The sequence below is a fragment of the Nicotiana tabacum genome, unplaced genomic scaffold, assembly GCF_000715075.1.
Source record: "Nicotiana tabacum cultivar K326 unplaced genomic scaffold, ASM71507v2 Un00003, whole genome shotgun sequence".
NCBI classification, from domain to species: Eukaryota; Viridiplantae; Streptophyta; class Magnoliopsida; order Solanales; family Solanaceae; genus Nicotiana; species Nicotiana tabacum.
The window spans coordinates 1,397,856-1,416,504 of NW_027438241.1; the positions used below are offsets into that span (position 1 = coordinate 1,397,856).

Genomic DNA, 18,649 nt, shown 5'->3' on the forward strand with positions numbered 1-18,649 from the left:
CAAGAACTGGTAGTACAAATCATGAGCTTCTAAGAATAGAATTTACAAAGCTGATATGAAATAAATACATCTTCTATTTGAAAAGTACATAAACAGAGTTTTTATAATCTAAAGCTATCATGAACAAGAGGCAGCTACCATAAGAACGCAGCTACATCTCCAAATCCGGCGACCATCGAGCACAGCAACAACAATGGCCAACATCTGCACGCAATGTGCAGAAGTGTAGTATCAGTACAACCGACCCCATGTACTGAGTAAGTAACAAACCTAACCTTACGTTGAAAGTGGTGACGAGCTTCCACCAAGGTCGGGTCCAAAACCAATAGACCACAACAGTCCATAACAACATAAAGCAAATAATACCAGAAGTAACTCAAAGATAAAATGCTCAGCCAAATCATGATTTCAAAAATAATAGTTCTTCCTTTCAAATCCATCAGTGAAAACTCAAATCTTTTGTCGGAGTTGCAAAAAATATGAATAATTTGGAAACAATAAATTCTCCCAAAAATCTTTTCAATAATAAATAAGATGTTTCATTTTCCTTCCGGATAACTCGTGTAAAAAAAAGCATCACTATGCTTATCTGTCAAAAATGTGTGAGAAATCATGAATGATGTGATGTTGTACAGCATGAAAAAAATACATCTCTATGCATGTATGTCATGTGTGCATGCCAATGCGATGCAGCTCAGTGATAATATCATAAACAGCCCCTCGGGTAGAACATCACCCATATATAGTCCCTCGGGCAAACCTCACAGTAACTCATGCCACTCTGTAATACCTCATAATCACTCTTGCCACTCGGGCATACCTCCCAATCATTCTTCCCACTCGGGCATACCTCACAATCACTCATGCCTCACAGTCATTCAGAACTAGGCACTCACACTCAGTAGGTACCTGCGCTCACTAGGGGTGTGTACAGACTCCAGCGGGGCTCCTACGGCCCAAGCGCTATAATCTGCACGGACAACTCACATGCTGCATGGATAACTCACGTGCTATAATATCATATCAGAATCCGCACGGACAACTCACGTGCCATAATAAGCCAATAAGGCCTGCTACAGGCGGGCAACCCTGATCCATATAATAGTAATAATATATATAAAGCCAACATGGCATGCTGCAGCGTGCAGCCCGATCCCAACATATCCTCACAATCAGGCCCTAGGCCTCCCTCAGTCATCAATCTCTCCAGTCTCTCTCTCATGGGCTCACAATGTCATGAGAATAGCCCAAAAATAATGATATGATGCATTAATAAATAACAATAGAGACTAAATATGATATGCAATGAAATGTATATGGCTGAGTATAAATATTCAATTTAAACAAATAATTCACAGCAATATGAACTCTGTGGGTCCCAATAATACTGGCGCATAGTCTCAACATGATTTTTAATGTGCCTCTCATCTCAATTTCTTAACTCATAAAACGCATGGAAAATGCCAAGATCATTTAACTACAAAATTCCACAAAAATAATTATGTCACAATTTCTATAGTGCACGCCCACACGCCCGTCACCTAGCATGTGCTTCACCTCCCAACAATTCACGAAATACATATATTCAGGGTTCATACCCTCAACTCCAAGATTAGAAAAGTTACTTACCTCGAACAAGCCGAATCCAATATCGAGCAAGCTAAACAAATGCTGCACAAATCCCATTATGCGCGTATCAACTCCCGAATAGCTCGAATCTACCACAATTAATCTTATTCAATCCACACAATTTATAGAAATTAATTCCATATCAAAATGCTAATATTTTCCACAAAATCCGAAATTACTCCCCAAAAATTACCCATGGGGCCCACATCTCGAAATCTGACGAAACTCACAAAATATGACAACCCATCCAATTACAAGTTCAACCATACTAATTTTCACTCAAATCTGACTCCAAATCGGTATTCAAACTTGAAAAATTCGTTTTGTGACATTATAGAAATTTTCTTCTATTTCTCTTGAAGATTCAATAATCTTACACCAAAGATGAAGATGAATTCATGGAATATAATCACAAGGAAGTTAAGAACAATTACCCCAAGTTGTGTGAAAAATTTCCTCTCCAAAATCGCCCAACCAAGCTCCAAAATGTCCAAAATGAGAACAAATCTCGGAACCCTCATTTTAAACACTGCCCAGGCATTTCCGCACCTGCAGTGCCCGGGCTCGCACTTGCGCATCCGCATTTGCGGAATAAATTGCGCGCCTGCGGACAATGCCAACCTTTCAAAATATCATATCTGGGGCGCCCTTCTCACATCTGCGGGCTCGCAGATGCGCAAACCCTTCGCACCTGCGTTCGCCCCAGGCCAGCCCCAGTACGCATCTGCGCCAACACCTTCGCACCTGCGGTCTCGCAGATGCGGAAAATTCCTCGCACCTACGAGAACTTCCCATTCCCACTCTTGGCCGCTTCTGCGGCTTATTTCACGCACATGCGGCTTCGCACCTACGATAAAAAATTTTGCAAGTGCGATCACACCCGTAAGCAGCAGATCCAACATTTCCTTAAGTCCAAATTTAATCCGCTATCCGTCTGAAACTCACCCTGAGGCCCACGGGACCTCAACCAATTGTATCAACAAGTCCCATAACCTACTTGAGGTCTCAAATCACACCTAACAACATCGAAACGATTAATTACTCCTCAATTCAGAATCAACAAACTTTGAACTTTCAAATTCTACATCTTGTGCCAAAACATATCAAATCAATCCGGAAAGACTTCAAATTTTGCGCACAAGTCACATTTCACATTACGGACCTATTCCAATTTCCAGAATTGGATTTCGACCTAGATATCAAAAAGTCAACCCCCCTCCCCCACCGGGTCAAACTTCCCAAAAATATATCTTTCGGCATTTCAAGCCTAATTACACTACGTACCTCCAAATAATTTTTCGGACACGCTCCTAAGTCCAAAATCACCATATGGAGATATTGGAATCATCAAAACTCCATTACAGGATCGTTTACACATAAGTCAACATCCTGTCACTATTTTAACTTAAGCCTTAAACCTTGAAACTAAGTGTTTCAATTCATTCCAAAACCTCACCGTACCCGGACCATTTACCCTGGAAATTTACACAACAACTGTAAAGGAAAATTTGAGCAGTAAAGGGGGAAGGAGGGTTGTAATACTCAAAATGACCTGTCGGGTCGTTACATTTTCCCCTACTTAAACATACGTTCGTCCTCGAACGTGCCAAGAGTTGTTTCTAAGCCATCAAATCACTGTTCCATCTTACCACACATGTACCTGGGGGTGAACCCACATCACCCTATTCCATATGAGCTTGACGACATAATACAACTAAAATCATTGATTTAACTTTATCCCATAAGCCTTGGAATTTAATTTCCAACCTTTAGAATTTCTTTCAAGACACGAATCTTACATTTACACCCTGTATGAGTTTGAACAAGCTGTATCAAGCCATAACCATAACCATAACCATAACCACGGACATAATCACCTAACATATTACACAACTCGCATGCTCATAGCACTATTCCTGACCATAGTGACTACTCCAAAACCAACCAAATACTAGTGTTAAACCCATATCGAACCAAACCTCATCCCAAAACCTTCGTACATTGTTTATAGTAAAAGAAACACGCGAAATTTCATGACCACTTACCAAATCAACAAGTCACGGAGCTCTCTTGCCCCAACCAGAACCATAATCGCTTTTTGAACTGACTTTCAATATTATACTCCCGAATATACCGAAATCAAACCTGATAGTACCCATTCCAGGTCCAATGACCTTATATTACTAAACATAACTGTTTCACAGACATACCGTACCCATATAACTCGGAGCCACAACTCGTGCCATCCATGCACCAATACGCAACATTCAAATGTACCCAGTCATGGAAAATGACTCAAATGAGAGAACTGCCCCGCCATATTAACAAGTACCGCCACAACGAAACACTGGAAATTCATCATACACCGTAGAACCATCACTCGATTCAAACATGAGGTTTATATTATATACCCCGAGCCACCCTGCTCCAAATTAATAATGACGGAGAGGCAAATGACAAAAATAGCACACAAAACCTGAAAGGACATAATTATTACGATATCGATCATGCAATACCCAAATACTCATCACACTGAAATTCGCCTATAAAGCTCAAATAGAACCGCACCATCTGTGCACATAACCAATGAATCACAACTCCTCGTAGCATAAAGGAGTAACTCACATATCATTTGAGAACTCGAATAAGTTCAACATTAACCGAATGACACATCCCTCAATAATAGCGGTATGGAGCCAACCATTCCGGCTCGGTATAGAATACACATCTTAATTGGGCCTACCTATGGACCCCCAAATCAACTCGGGTTACCCACAAATAGATACAAATCCCTCCAAAAATTCATAATGACTGAATCATAACACATTTAATCATTTGGCTAGCTCCGGCCACAACTTCACAGTCCACAACCATGAAATAATCTGCTCCTGGGAACTCCCATTCTCCAAATCCATAGAACACGGGAATCACCATATTTGATTTCATCTCCACCGCCCGAATGCCTAACACCTCTCTCATACACGATCATCCCATGAGAAATACTTTAAAAATTCTTTCGTGCCACTTGGCAAAATTTGAATATCAGCATTTCATCAACTGTGTGAGTACCTTAATACTAATTTATACATTCGTAAGTCAAAATACAATGCACCTTCTGAAGTCCGCCCCCTTCTCATACAACACCAAGTAATAATAGTATTCATCTAGTTATTTTGAACCGTCCATGTCGTCCAACATTCGTTACCTTCTCTTCAAGATTGTACTGCCACCTTGTACATGAAAATCTAGCTTTCGTACAACACATAACATCTATCTTGCTATCATGTGAAAAGAACAAGAATCTTATTATTAACTTTGAGTCACCAATAATTTACATACTATTTTAGTTAGAAACCTTTCTCTTGCTTCTTTCCAGGAGGAAATCACAATGCACAATATGTTCTCCACACCGGTAGAAACCATCAGGAATAATTTGGAATCCATTTGCACACAATCAAGCCCTTAAAACTAAATTCCTCTAACTCGACCAAGCCACGCAGGTCGCCAAGTCCAGGTGTATTGCCACAAAGCACCTGTAGAAAACCCCCACATTATAAGCACCCAAAGAACCGATCATATCTATTACCATACTGATCCAACCTACTACCCAGTTATCCTATTTCCTCTAAGTCCCATCCGAATTTGTCTTCAGATTGATACTTCTTCTTGCTAAAATACCATGATGTTTAACCACAACTTACCCTACAAACCTTAGCATAGAACCACAACTATAACACTCACTCTGAGAATACCTTATGTGAATTTGAAATTGTTCTTCTTACCTTCCATATACAAAAATGTAAAATCCATAGTCATATAGAATTTCCGCAAGTCCAGGCACCATCAAACGCAAATCTCGGATTTTATCCATACACAAGTCTGGAAACATTCTCAATTGCTATATATAATTCTCAAACCCACTGGAATTTTTTCGGGAGTCACCCACTTTGCTCAAATCTAATTGCACCGCCCAAATGGGCCAAAAGACACGTGCCCCATTAGCACCACAACACTCAAAGAAGTAACTCTACTTTAATACCACATATCAAATTCATACTCCGTGCGCACTAAATCATTCACCAATAACAACTAACTCATCCCGTGAATTTCATTTACTCATACGTGCAATATAATCCTTAACCACGAATTTCCTTTTTCGAGTCATCCTCGATCTCAACTTCTGCAAGTCATAGCTAACCCATAAGTATGCCTCAGACCAAAATTAAAATTTAACACCTAATCATGAAATCAAATTGTCAATAGCAAACTCCCCCACTTGGCTGAAAGCCATAGATTAAAACATTTCATAACTCACAATACCAATACTCTCTTACTGCCATAATGCCACAGTTAGTCCAACGAAACTTCTTCCCAAGTTCATACAACGCCAACCATAAAAATACCTCAATTATCCGCTAAGCTCGTATTCATCCTCTTAACACACAAGTCAACTTTCTCAACCAGATTCAGATTCAAATCTCCACCCATACACCCCGTCGGCAGAAAAAAAAACACTCTACTCACATCATAAGGAATACTCCTACGTAGATTACTCCGCAGGGGATAACCCACCTGCTTATCCTCAATCTGGTATCTTATTAGACCCTTTCGCAATCATAATTACTATGCAATCACTTAGTCTATCTGAATCCAAACTCATTAACCAGACATGAGTGTTTGGTCTATCCCAAAATTTAACAATGTGAAAGATCCTTCAAAACATTCCTTACTCGAGACTGTTCGTCACCTCAAATCGAAAATCAAGCACCCAATGGCCTTTTCCTTTATATTTCAAGTAAATACTTCTCGTTATATTCCAATCGTCTCAACACATCCCGCGGTTACATCATACCCATCACACTGCCATTCCACCGCTCATCGAGTCACAAATTCCACTGTAGGGTCATTATCGAACATATAAGTCCAATTGTACGAGTTACAACCGAAGCTACCGAGCTTAAGCTGCGGTCTAAACCTGGCCTCAAGTCCTCCATACTGACCCATCACCAAAACACATAATACACATCTCAAACCTCGTTCATAGAATCACAAGCTGGCGATGCACAACTGATACTGAGCACTCATGTGCACATACAAATACGTGGAAGGAATTCAAAGAGTTATATTTCAAGCTGAATCAATCTCACACGATAAGGAAAGAAAGATGGGAAGTATATATCCTAAATGCCCCGTAGCCTCTCGAAGATAAGTATGGACGTCATCATACCGATCCGCAAGACTCTACTAGACACTTGCTCATGACTTGTAGAACCTATGAACCTAGAGCTCTGATACCACCTTGTCACGACCCAAAATCCAACTAGTCGTGATGACACCTAACCCAACCCGCTAGGTAAGCCAACTTTCAATTATCCAATTCCAATAATAATTATTAAAGCAATTTAAGTGAATAAAGATCTTAATCTTATACAATCCCCAAGAACTGGTAGTACAAATCATGAGCTTCTAAGAATAGAGTATACAAAGTTGATGTGAAGTAAATACATCTTCTGTTTGAAAAGTACATAAACTGAGTTTTTATAATCTAAAGCTACCATGAACAAGAGGCAGCTACCATAAAAACGCAGCTACATCTCCAAATCCGGCGACCATCGAGCACAGCAATAACAATGGCCAATATCTGCACGTAATGTGCAGAAGTGTAGTATCAGTACAACCGACCCCATGTACTGAGTAAGTAACAAACCTAACCTTACGTTGAAAGTGGTGACGAGCTTCCACCAAGGTCGGGTCCAAAACCAATAGTCCACAACAGTCCATAACAACATAAAGCAAATAATACCAGAAGTAACTCAAAGATAAAATGCTCAGCCAAATCATGATTTCAAAAATAATAGTTTTTCCTTTCAAATCCATCGGTGAAAACTCAAATCTTTTGTCGGAGTTGCCAAAAATATGAATAATTTGGAAATAATAAATTTCTCCCAAAAATCTTTTCAATAATAAATAAGATCTTTCATTTTCCTTCCGGATAACCCGTGTAAAAAAAAACATCACTATGCTTATGTGTCACAAATGTGTGAGAAATCATGAATGATGTGATGTTGTACAGCATGAAAAAAATGCATCTCTATGCATGTATGTCATGTGTGCATGCCAATGCGATGCAGCTCAGTGATAATATCATAAACAGCCCCTCGAGTAGAACATCACCCATATACAGTCCCTCGGGCAAACCTCACAGTAACTCATGCCACTCGGGCATACCTCACAATCACTCTTGCGACTCGGGCATACCTCACAATTATTCTTCCCACTCGGGCATACCTCACAATCACTCATGCCTCACAGTCACTCAGAACTAGGCACTCACACTCAGTAGGTACCTGCGCTTACTAGGGGTGTGTACAGACTCCGGCGGGGCTCCTACGGCCCAAGCGCAATAATCTGCACGGACAACTCACGTGCTATAATATCATATCAGAATCCGCATGGACAACTCACGTGCCATAATAAGCCAATAAGGCTTGCTACAGGCGGGCAGCCCCGATCCAAATAGTATAATATATATATAAAGCCAACATGGCCTGCTGCGGCGTGCAGCCTGATCCAAAAAAATATATATCTTCACAATCTGGCCCTCAGCCTCCCTCAGTCATCAATCTCTCCAGTCTCTCTCTTATGGGCTCATAATGTCATGAGAATAGCCCAAAATGATGATATGATGTATCAATAAATAACAACAGAGACTGAGATATGATATGCAATGAAATGAATACTGGCACATAGTCTCAACATGATTTTGTAATATGCCTCTCATCTCAATTTCTTTAACTCATAAAACGCATGGAAAATGCCAAGATCATTTAACTACAAAATTCCACAAAAATAATTATGTCACAATTTCTATAGTGCACGCCCATACGCCCGTCACCTAGCGTGTGCTTCACCTCCCAACAATTCACAAAATACATATATTCAGGGTTCATACCCTCAACTCCAAGATTAGAAGAGTTACTTACCTCGAACAAGCCGAATCCAATGTCGAGCAAGCTAAAAAATGATGCACAAATCCCATTATGCGCGTATCAACTCCCGAACGGCTCGAATCTACCACAATTAATCTGATTCAATCCACACAATTTATAAAAATTAATTCCATATCAAAATGCTAATATTTTCCATAAAATCCGAAATTACTCCCCAAAAATTATCCGTGGGGCCCATATCTCGAAATCCGACGAAACTCACAAAATATGACAACCCATCCAATTATAAGTTCAACCATACTAATTTCACTCAAATCTGACTCCAAATCGGTATTCAAACTTGAAAATTTTATTTTGTGACATTATAAAAATTTTCTTCTATTTCTCTTGAAGATTCAATAATCTTACACCAAAGATGAAGATGAATTCATGGAATATAATCACAAGGAAGTTAAGAACAATTATCCCAAGTTGTGTGAAAAATTTTCTCTCCAAAATCGCCCAACCAAGCTCCAAAATGTCCAAAATGAGAACAAATCTCGGAACCCTCGTTTTAAACACTGCCCAGGCATTTCCGCACCTGCAGTGCCTAGGCTCGCACCTGTGCATCCGCATTTGCGGAACAAATTGCGCGCCTGCGGACAATGTTAACCTTTCAAAACCTCGCATCTGCGGGCTCGTAGATGCGCAAACCCTTCGCACCTGTGTTCGCCCCAGGCCAGCCCCAGTCCGCATCTGCGCCAACACCTTCACACCTGTGGCCTTGCAGATGCGGAAAATTCCTTGCACCTACAAGCATTGCCCAGTCCCACTCTTGCCCGCTTCTGCGGCTTATTTCACGCACATGCGGCTTCGCACCTGCGATAAAAATCTTCGCAAGTGCGATCACACCCGTAAGCAGCAGATCCAACATTACCTTAAGTCCAAATTTAATCCGCTAACCGTCTGAAACTCACTCCGAGGCCCCCAGGACCTCAACCAATTGTATCAACAAGTCCCATAACATAATACGGACCTACTCGAGGCCTCAAATCACACCTAACAATATCGAAATGATGAATTACTCCTCAATTCAGAATCAACGAACTTTGAACTTTCAAATTCTACATCTTGTGCCGAAACATAACAAATCAATCCGGAATGACTTCAAATTTTGCGCACAAGACACATTTCACATTACGGACTTATTTCAATTTCCAGAATCGTATTTCGACCTCGATATCAAAAAGTCAACCCCCGGTTAAACTTTCCAAAAATGCATCTTTTGGCATTTCAAGCCTAATTCCACTACGTACCTCCAAATAATTTTTCAGACACGCTCCTAAGTCTAAAATCACCATACGAAGCTATTGGGATTATCAAAACTCCATTCTGTGATCGTTTACACATAAGTCGATATCCGGTCACTATTTTAACTTAAGCTTTAAACCTTGGAAATAAGTATTCCAATTTATTTCAAAACCTCACCGGACCCGAACCATTTACCCCGGTAATTCACACAATAACTGTAAAGTATAATTTGAGCAGTAAAAGGGAAAGCGTGGTTGTAATACTCAAAACGACCGGTCGGATCGTTACATCATCATTGGTTGACTGAATGCCCAATTAAGAGAGTTATCTACTCCATCTCTATACCTTTGGTCGACTCTATTCTAAATATTCAACCAACTTTTATCCATCTTTTCTATTTAAAAAAAGAAAGTTAATTAAATAAAAGTGTAGCGGTGATAATAACTAACATACAAGAGAAATGATCAAATCAAATCACCTCTAAATAAAATAATAAATATTGCAACAAGTTTCTACTCTTACATGCCTTTTGGTTACAAGAAAATTAACCAGATTCATAAAATAAATATACACTGCCACATCTATAAACACCTTATTGATAAATATATTTAACATCTCTTACCCAACTAGACTCAAAGAGTAATAATTGATAGGCTCTAAATTCCTATTTTAGATGATCAAGAAATAATTTTACATTCAAATTATTGTTTAAGTGGCCAAATACATGTATTTAATTCTACTGTAAACAATGTATAGAATGTTTCAAAAGAATGTCACTTTTCCAAAGGTTATATTATATTTATATATACCTGACCCTTACCCCCCACCATTTTCCTTAAATACCCACCTTTTCTACTAAGTTTCTACATCACTTGCAAAAATCTTTAAAATCAGCTACTGATTTCTCTCTCTTTCTCTAGAAAGAGATGTCCATAAACCATATTTCTTCAGAAACAGTGTGGTGGACTAAACAACAACAATATATGATGATGGACTCCTCATCCAAGAAAACCTCATCCCCTTATCATAACATCACACTACCCCACCTGAAACTCAAACACCAACCATGTTTGGCTTCAACCTTAAAAACATGAGTAATAACGAATAGGACGAGGAACAAATCAATGAAGTATTATATTTTCTTATAACCTTACAGTAAGATATATGTGCCTTATAAAATTTAAAAGTATCTATCTACTGATTTATACATATAGCCATAAAAGAAAAAAATTAGAATGAAATACTAACATACTATAGGTCTCTGAACAAGAAGCTTTTAACTTACCCAAACTAAGATAGTCGAGTTCTGTCAAGACTGAAAATCAACAACAACAACAACAACAACAACAACAACAACAAAAAATAAGCCTCATATGAGTCTTTCTGTGCAGTTTGTTTTTTGTATTCCTGTAGATTATCAAATGGTTCAGAAAAATTCGAGATGAAATCTAAGAATACAAATGTAAAACCACCGAAATAACAATAATTCCTAACTGCATATTGAAAATTTTGCCTTAAAGAATCCTTATAAAAAAACAAAACATAAATTTATATATAAACTAGTATGGGTATAAACAAAAAGGAAAGGATTAGGGTCACTAGCAGCTATATGAGAGAAATCAGTTGTGCAATTCTTCCACCACAAAATCGATATGGATTTGAACAATAACTATATGAGATTTTCGTTCCTAAAAGAAAAAGGAAAAGATTAGGGATTTGAACACATACCTGATAAATGAGATTCACATTTTGATTAGAGAGATTTAGAGTTGGGTGAAATTTTAGCAGATAAGTGATTTTAGAGAGGAGTGATTTCTAGCAGGGAAGTGTTTATGGCTTTGTGCGACTCTATTTCGTTTCTTTTAATTAGTGTGTCTGTGAGGCTTTTTTAATTTTGTTTTGTTATTTTAAATTAAAATTTCTAGGGTATATTAGCTACCCAGTCGCTCCAAATTATCTTTAGCGACGACAAGTTAAAAGTCGCCACAATTAATATGGAGTCAAAATTTTATTTTTAGCGGGACCGAAAATTTCAACCACATCAGAGGCGACCTCAAAAAAGTCGCTGCTAAATATTTACCTTCTGTAGTGACCTTTAATGTTGTTGATAATGCTATAAATATTATAGCAACCTATATGATCGCCGCTATATGTTGTCACTAAAAATTCAAATTCTTGTAGTGCTTCTAGTCACTTTATTACTTGACGATCGCATATACGTGCGTGTGCGTTTGGCCACAACACTGATTATCAACCTAAATGAATATCAATACAATATAATAAACCCCTATTATGTTACGTACCATTAATCTCCTTCCTTAACTCCGTAACAACCTGTAACCCCTATTAACAATCTATTAACAGTCTTCTAATAACTTTCTAAGTGCTGCCTATACAATAACTATTATACCCTTTGTATCTTCCTAAATGAACTACAATAACCTCCTTTACTTATCCTATATACTATGGTATGTAATATTTGGTTCAACGAATTAGGTGAATTATCTCGGTATAAGTGTTAGAATTAAATTTTATTAGTTGGAGGTATTAGCTAAAATCGATATTTATTTATACTAAGATCTTGATATAACTTATTTCATATAGATGGTGGGATAAGTTATTCAAGTTTTAATCATGATTATAATGCTATAAATATAATACGTTTAGTTCAAGAGATTAGATGGGTTATCATGCGTTTGGTTGAAAGTATTAGCTAAAATTGATTATATTTGTATAGAAAAATCTTGACATAAGTTATCTCATATAAAAGGTGAAAAAATTATCCAAATTATAATCCTAATTATAATCAAGGATTGTAATCCTGCGATATCTAGGTTTTGAACCAACCAAACCTGTATTACCCAAGCAATTTCATTCTCATTCTTGTCATAAAAAAAGAAACATTATTTGGTAATAAATTAATTAACAAAAAAGGTAATTTGTGAGATCAGTTTGAAAATCCTTGAAGAGAATTGAAGGTTAATTAAATTCGTACTATATATATTATTCTCCTCTGTCTTTTTATTTTTGTTTGCACCCATCATATTTAACAATTCTATTAAATAACTAAGATATTTCATTTGTATTGGACAATTTGATTTTCTTTTGACTTTCTTTACCGCTTGAGCCGATATCAGCCCTAGAATTAGATGCCTCACGATTTTCACGATAACGATTTTTCGTATGCGAATGTATAATTATGTTTGCTTCGTTGTTCCCATGAAGTGGAGGTATGAAGATAATCTGTTATTCATATCTCAAACCATTAGTATATCTTTATGTGTTTACAATCCTTTAATTGCAAATATCCAAATTTTGTACTCAGATTTAAAATCTTTAATTAAGACGTAGTTCACAGTAAAAAAACTAAAGGTGACATTTTACAACATGTATCTTAGAATTTCTTCTATTATATTAATATTTAGTAAAAATAAATTATAGTACACATATAGATGTTGAACTAATAAACAATTTTTGTTATTTAGCATTATCTTTAAAATTTCTACGAGTATAAAAAATATTTGCACAATCAAATCAATTATGTAATTTTAGGTAAATCTCTTGATAAAATGTAAAGTGATAACTTGGTAAAAAGAATAACTAACATGCTATCACGGTAAAAGTAAAATTCACTGATAGCTTAAAAACTATTTATTAATTATATCAAAATGTATAACTAAATCCTTACGAAAAAGATAATCCCTCCGTTTCAATTTATGTGAACCCATTTGACTGAACACGAAATTTAAGAAAAGAGAGAAGACTTTTGAACTTGTGGTGTAAAATAAAATACATATATTTTGTGTGGCTATAAATCATTGCATAAATGTAAATTGTTTCCAAATAGGGAAATAGGTCATTCTTTTTGGCACGGACTAAAAAGAAAATAAGTTTAGATAAATTGAAACGGATGGAGTATAACGTTAGTAGTAACATTGTCCGGGGAGAAAATCATCAAAATTAAAAGATGAGGCTCCACTATAATTTTAACGGCACTAGACCTAGATTTATGCTTAATTTCTGTGACTTTGTTCACTGTTAAGACACTAGAGCTTGTTTCATTGTACACATGCATGATCGAGATTACGTGTTAAGACACTAATGTGTATCTTTTGTGGCAACCACCGGTAGTCGTCACAAAAAATATTCAGTTGTACATGCAGCAACTCAAGTGTCGCTGCTATACATCTTTAGTGCTAGATCATTTTTACCATATTGATAACATAAAAATGGTAGATCGTTAGATTTCTTGTAGTGCTAGATCGTTTTCACCATATTGATAACATAAAAATGTACATGTCCTTTGTTCAAAGTTCACTAAATGTTTTTTCTTTTATTTTGGTTAGTTTAGATTCAAACACTTCTAGGTTAATTCTTGTTTCAATAATTAAGATAGTCTAATTTAGTTAATAGTTGATAACAAGTTTTCGTGGGTTTGACATTCGACTTCTAGTCACTTTAGTACTTGACAACCGCATATACGTGCGTGTGCATTTGGCCGCAACACTTATTATCAACCTAAATGAATATTAATACAATATAATAAACCCCTATTATGTTACGCACCATTAATCTCCTTCCTTAACTCCGTAACAACCTGTAACCCCTATTAACAATCTGTTAACACTCGTCTAACAACTTTCTAAGTGCTGGCCTATACAATAACTAGTATACCCTTTGCATCTTCCTAAATGGACTAGAATACCCTCCTTTATTTATCCTTTATACTATGGCATGTAACATTTGGTTCAACGGATTAGGTGGATTATCTCCGTATAAGTTTTAGAATTAAATTGTATCTCATGTTTGGTTGGAGGTATTAGCTAAAATCGTTATTTATTTATATCAAAATCTTGATATAACTTATTTTATATAGAAGGTGAGATAAGTTATTCAGGTTTTAATCATGATTATAATCTTATAATTATAATATGTTTAGTTCAAGAGATTAGGTGAGTTATTCCAGTATAAATTTTGAAATTAAATTTATCATGTGTTTGGTTGAAAGTATTAGCTAAAATTGATAATATTTGTATAGCAAAAATCTTGACATAAGTTATCTCATATAAAAAGTAGAATAAGTTATCCAAATTATAATCAAGGATTGTAATCATGCGATATCTAGGTTTTGAACCAACCAACCCCGTATTACCCAAACAATTTCATTCTCATTCTTGTCATAAAAAAAGAAACATTATTTTGGTAAGAAATTAATTACGCAAAAAGGTTATTTGTGAGATCAGTTTAAAAATCCTTGAAGAGATTTGAAGGTTAATTAAATTCGTACTATATATATTATATCTCCTCTGTCTTTTTTGTTTTTTGTTTGCACCCATCATATACAATTCTATTAAATAACTGAGATATTTCATTTTTATTGGACAATTTGATTTTCTTTTGACTTTCTTTATCGCTTGAGCCGATATCAGCCCTAGAACTAGATTTCTCACATTTTTCACGATAACGATTTTTCGTATGCGAATGTATAATTATGTTAGCTTCGTTGGTCACATGTAGTGAGGTATGAAGATAATCTGTTATTCATATCTCGAACCATTAGTATATCTTTATGTGTTTACAATCCTTTAATTGCAATTATCCAAATTTTGTACTCAGATTTAAAATCTTTAATTAAGACGTAGTTCACATAAAAAAAACTAATGGTGACATTTTACAACATGTATCTTAGAATTTCTTCTATTATATTAATATTTAGTAAAAATAAATTATAGTACACATATAGATGTTGAACTAATAAACAATTTTTGTTATTTAGCATTATCTTTAAAATTTCTACGCAGTAGTGGCATAAAAAATATTTGCACAATCAAATCAATTATGTAATTATAGGTAAATGTCTTGATAAAATATAAAGTGATAACTTGGTACATGCTATCACAGTAAAGGTAAAATTCGCTGATAGCTTAAAAACGTTTTATTAATTATATTAAAATGTATAACAAAATCCTTAAGAAAAAGATATAACCTTAGTAGTAAGGTTGTCCGGGGAGAAAATCATCAAAATTAAAAGATGAGGCTCCACTTTAATTTTGACGGCACTAGGCCTAGATTTATGCTTAATTTCTTGCGACTTTGTTCACTGTTGAGACACTAGAGCTTGTTTCATTGTACAGATGCATGATCGAGATTAGGTGTTATGAAATTAGAAAAAGAGAGAGGATGAAATGAAAAAATTGCCTTGAAATTAAAGACAAATGTTTTATTCCAAGACGATTAAAACATAGGATCGGATCGGAAGGGAAGACATTTATTTATATATTTGATATTTATAACATACATAAATTTGGACTTAATTAATTAAAAACAATCCTTAAGTTCAATCTCCACATTGTCGATGCTGACCACTTCGCCCCCCTTCTTTGGAACCACAGTTACCGCAATAATGTCTTCATCTTCCAAACCACAGTCCTCAAGAAGTTCAGTGATGGCTAGCTTGAATTCTTTTGGTTTAAACTCATGAGTGGCATTATTAGGTCCATGAACATGTGGCAAGCTGGTATAGCTCCCTGCATACTCTCTCTTGTTAATGTCATCTGCATTCACAGTCTTGTCTGCATTGAGGAACACATCAAACCTTATATACTTGCTATCATCATACTTTACACCCTTGAATGTTAGGATCTCCTCGAATTCATCTTTCTCCTGCTGACTCCTTGATGTAGCTGGCCTCTCTATACTAAAGCAAATGGCTCTGTCCAGATTTGAGAGTGGGAATACCTTGCTGGCTGGCTTAACTGAACTTAGATTCACCTTGCCCTCTGTGCTCTTTTTCCCTGGCTTAAAGTTACGCCATGGTGTGGATGTTGGTTCGTAATCATACCCCATCTTCTTACTGTCCAAACAGTCTCGGACTTTCACACGCCATGGGTCGCGGTTTTCATCGTAGAAAAAGAACTCCGAGTTTAACCAATCATTGTCTGTGAGATCCCTTCTTTTCCCTCCTAGTGCTTTCCATTCATTCCACATGCGGTCCACATTGGCGTGGTGGCAGTAAAAAACTGGATCTAAACCAGCTGAGTAGAAATTACCCATATCCTCACCGTATGATTTCACACCATTACCCAAATCCGTATCCCGCACAGTACCAGTCCAAATGTGGACTGGAGTATGAGGGATGTTTTCAATGGTTCCCTGCCCCGGATTGGGTTTAGATCCGAATCTGTAAGGCTCTCCGAAGAACAACAGCGGGCATGGAGCATTAGTTATCATTTGACGATACATTAGAAGTAAGTTGTTAGTTATCATCTGTATTTCATTAGTTTTGACTTCATCACCGAAAAAACCAAGATCGATTATGGTTCCATTACGGACTTGTGGATTACGTCTTGCATCGTACAGGGAAGAACCTTCGACATCGAACATAGGAGGCAAACGCATGCCGCTTGGATGGTCCCAGTTCCAATATGGCAAAGCAAAAGTTGGATCATCGATGAGGGAGCCCAAGATTCTCTCGTAGAAGTACAAGTACCATCTATGAAATGGGAAGAAAAGCCAAGATTCGTGAACTTGTAACTTTTGGTCACCCATTGTGTAAGCATTGTTGCAATAAGCACAATGGATATTAGCTTGTTGCTTGAAGCCAAGAGGATCAAATTGGTCTTTGTCTAATTCCTTCATTTTACTAGTGGCTAACTGGTACTTGGCTATATACTCCTCAGTCACGTTTTGGGCAGCGGGCCGCTTACGAAGCTTGGACATGCGAGGGATCTTGTAATATGGAACGCTGTCCATATCATCTGGTTTAGGGGGGCAACAACTATATGGTACAGCTGGACCATCCGTTATCGTGGCCGTGCCACATGATTTTTGATCGGGGGGTGGTACGGGAGCAGCAGAGGCTAATGGCGCAAGATTAGCTGCGCCATACAGCCCTCCTAAACCCAAAAGGACATTCCTTCTGTCAACAGCTCCTTCTTTAATGGCGTCAAGTTGGTTTCCGTCATGCTCGCCCGTGCATGAAACCTTGAAACATTGGTTACGTTTTCCATGGAGGAAATGCTGGGAGGGTTTTGCAAAGAAAGATGAGTTGGTGAAGGAAGAAAAGAGAGTTTTGCTGGTGCATAAAGGTAGAGTAGAAGAAGAAGCCATTGCTGGGATGAGTGCTTTTGCAGTGAAAGGTTTCAAACTATTTATACAAAACAGGCAATGGTACGTAGTACACACGTGAAGCACGCGGCTGATTGTTCTTATTCTTTTCATGCATTAAAAAAGAGAGAAACAAACATGAAAGTATCAAGAAACAAAGGCTATCGCGTTTCTAACCTTACATGTCCATGAACGGCTAGATAAGGTATACGCTAAAGAACAAAATTACAACTAAGATATTTATAAAAATCTACCTCTTCTAGCCTTGCATGTCTGAATATTGTTTTCTCTTACAAGTGAAACTTTCAGAATTTGATGATTTGATCATAAGTTTTGTACGCTTGTAACCTACCACACCCAAAAAAAAAACAAAAACAACACACTTTTATGTGCTTATGTAGAAATCTTTCCATGACATTTTATTGCGTACTCACTTAGTGTTTTTTAACTCAGTAAAAGATTTAACAAAATAAATCGCTTAAACTTAATTGGGCTAAGCGTGCTATATATTTGTTCGGCGATGCATGTGTGCTCTATATATTCTTTATGTTAGTAATAGTCACTATCCAAATTTTCTCCGGTAGGATATCGTGACGGTACCTAGTCTCTAAGACTAGGTAATCCTATCACTTACTAAATTAAAGATATAATTTAACCAGAACAACTACGAAGTA

The 18,649-nt window shown here is 36.9% G+C and overlaps 1 protein-coding gene across 1 annotated transcript; it reads right to left on the reverse strand.

Moving 5' to 3' along the window:
* Window positions 1-16,068: 16,068 nt before the first annotated feature.
* On the reverse strand, window positions 16,069-18,006 carry LOC107789348 (polyphenol oxidase E, chloroplastic-like). Its single transcript, XM_075248618.1, has one exon. The coding sequence runs from the start codon at window positions 17,976-17,978 to the stop codon at window positions 16,188-16,190; it is 1,791 nt and encodes a 596-aa protein (XP_075104719.1). The 5' UTR covers window positions 17,979-18,006; the 3' UTR covers window positions 16,069-16,187.
* Between the last annotated feature and the right edge of the window lie 643 nt (window positions 18,007-18,649).

Bases quoted from the DNA above. Each gene is read 5' to 3' on its own strand.
- LOC107789348 (XM_075248618.1), bottom strand. From the start codon at position 17,978: ATGGCTTCTTCTTCTACTCTACCTTTATGCACCAGCAAAACTCTCTTT.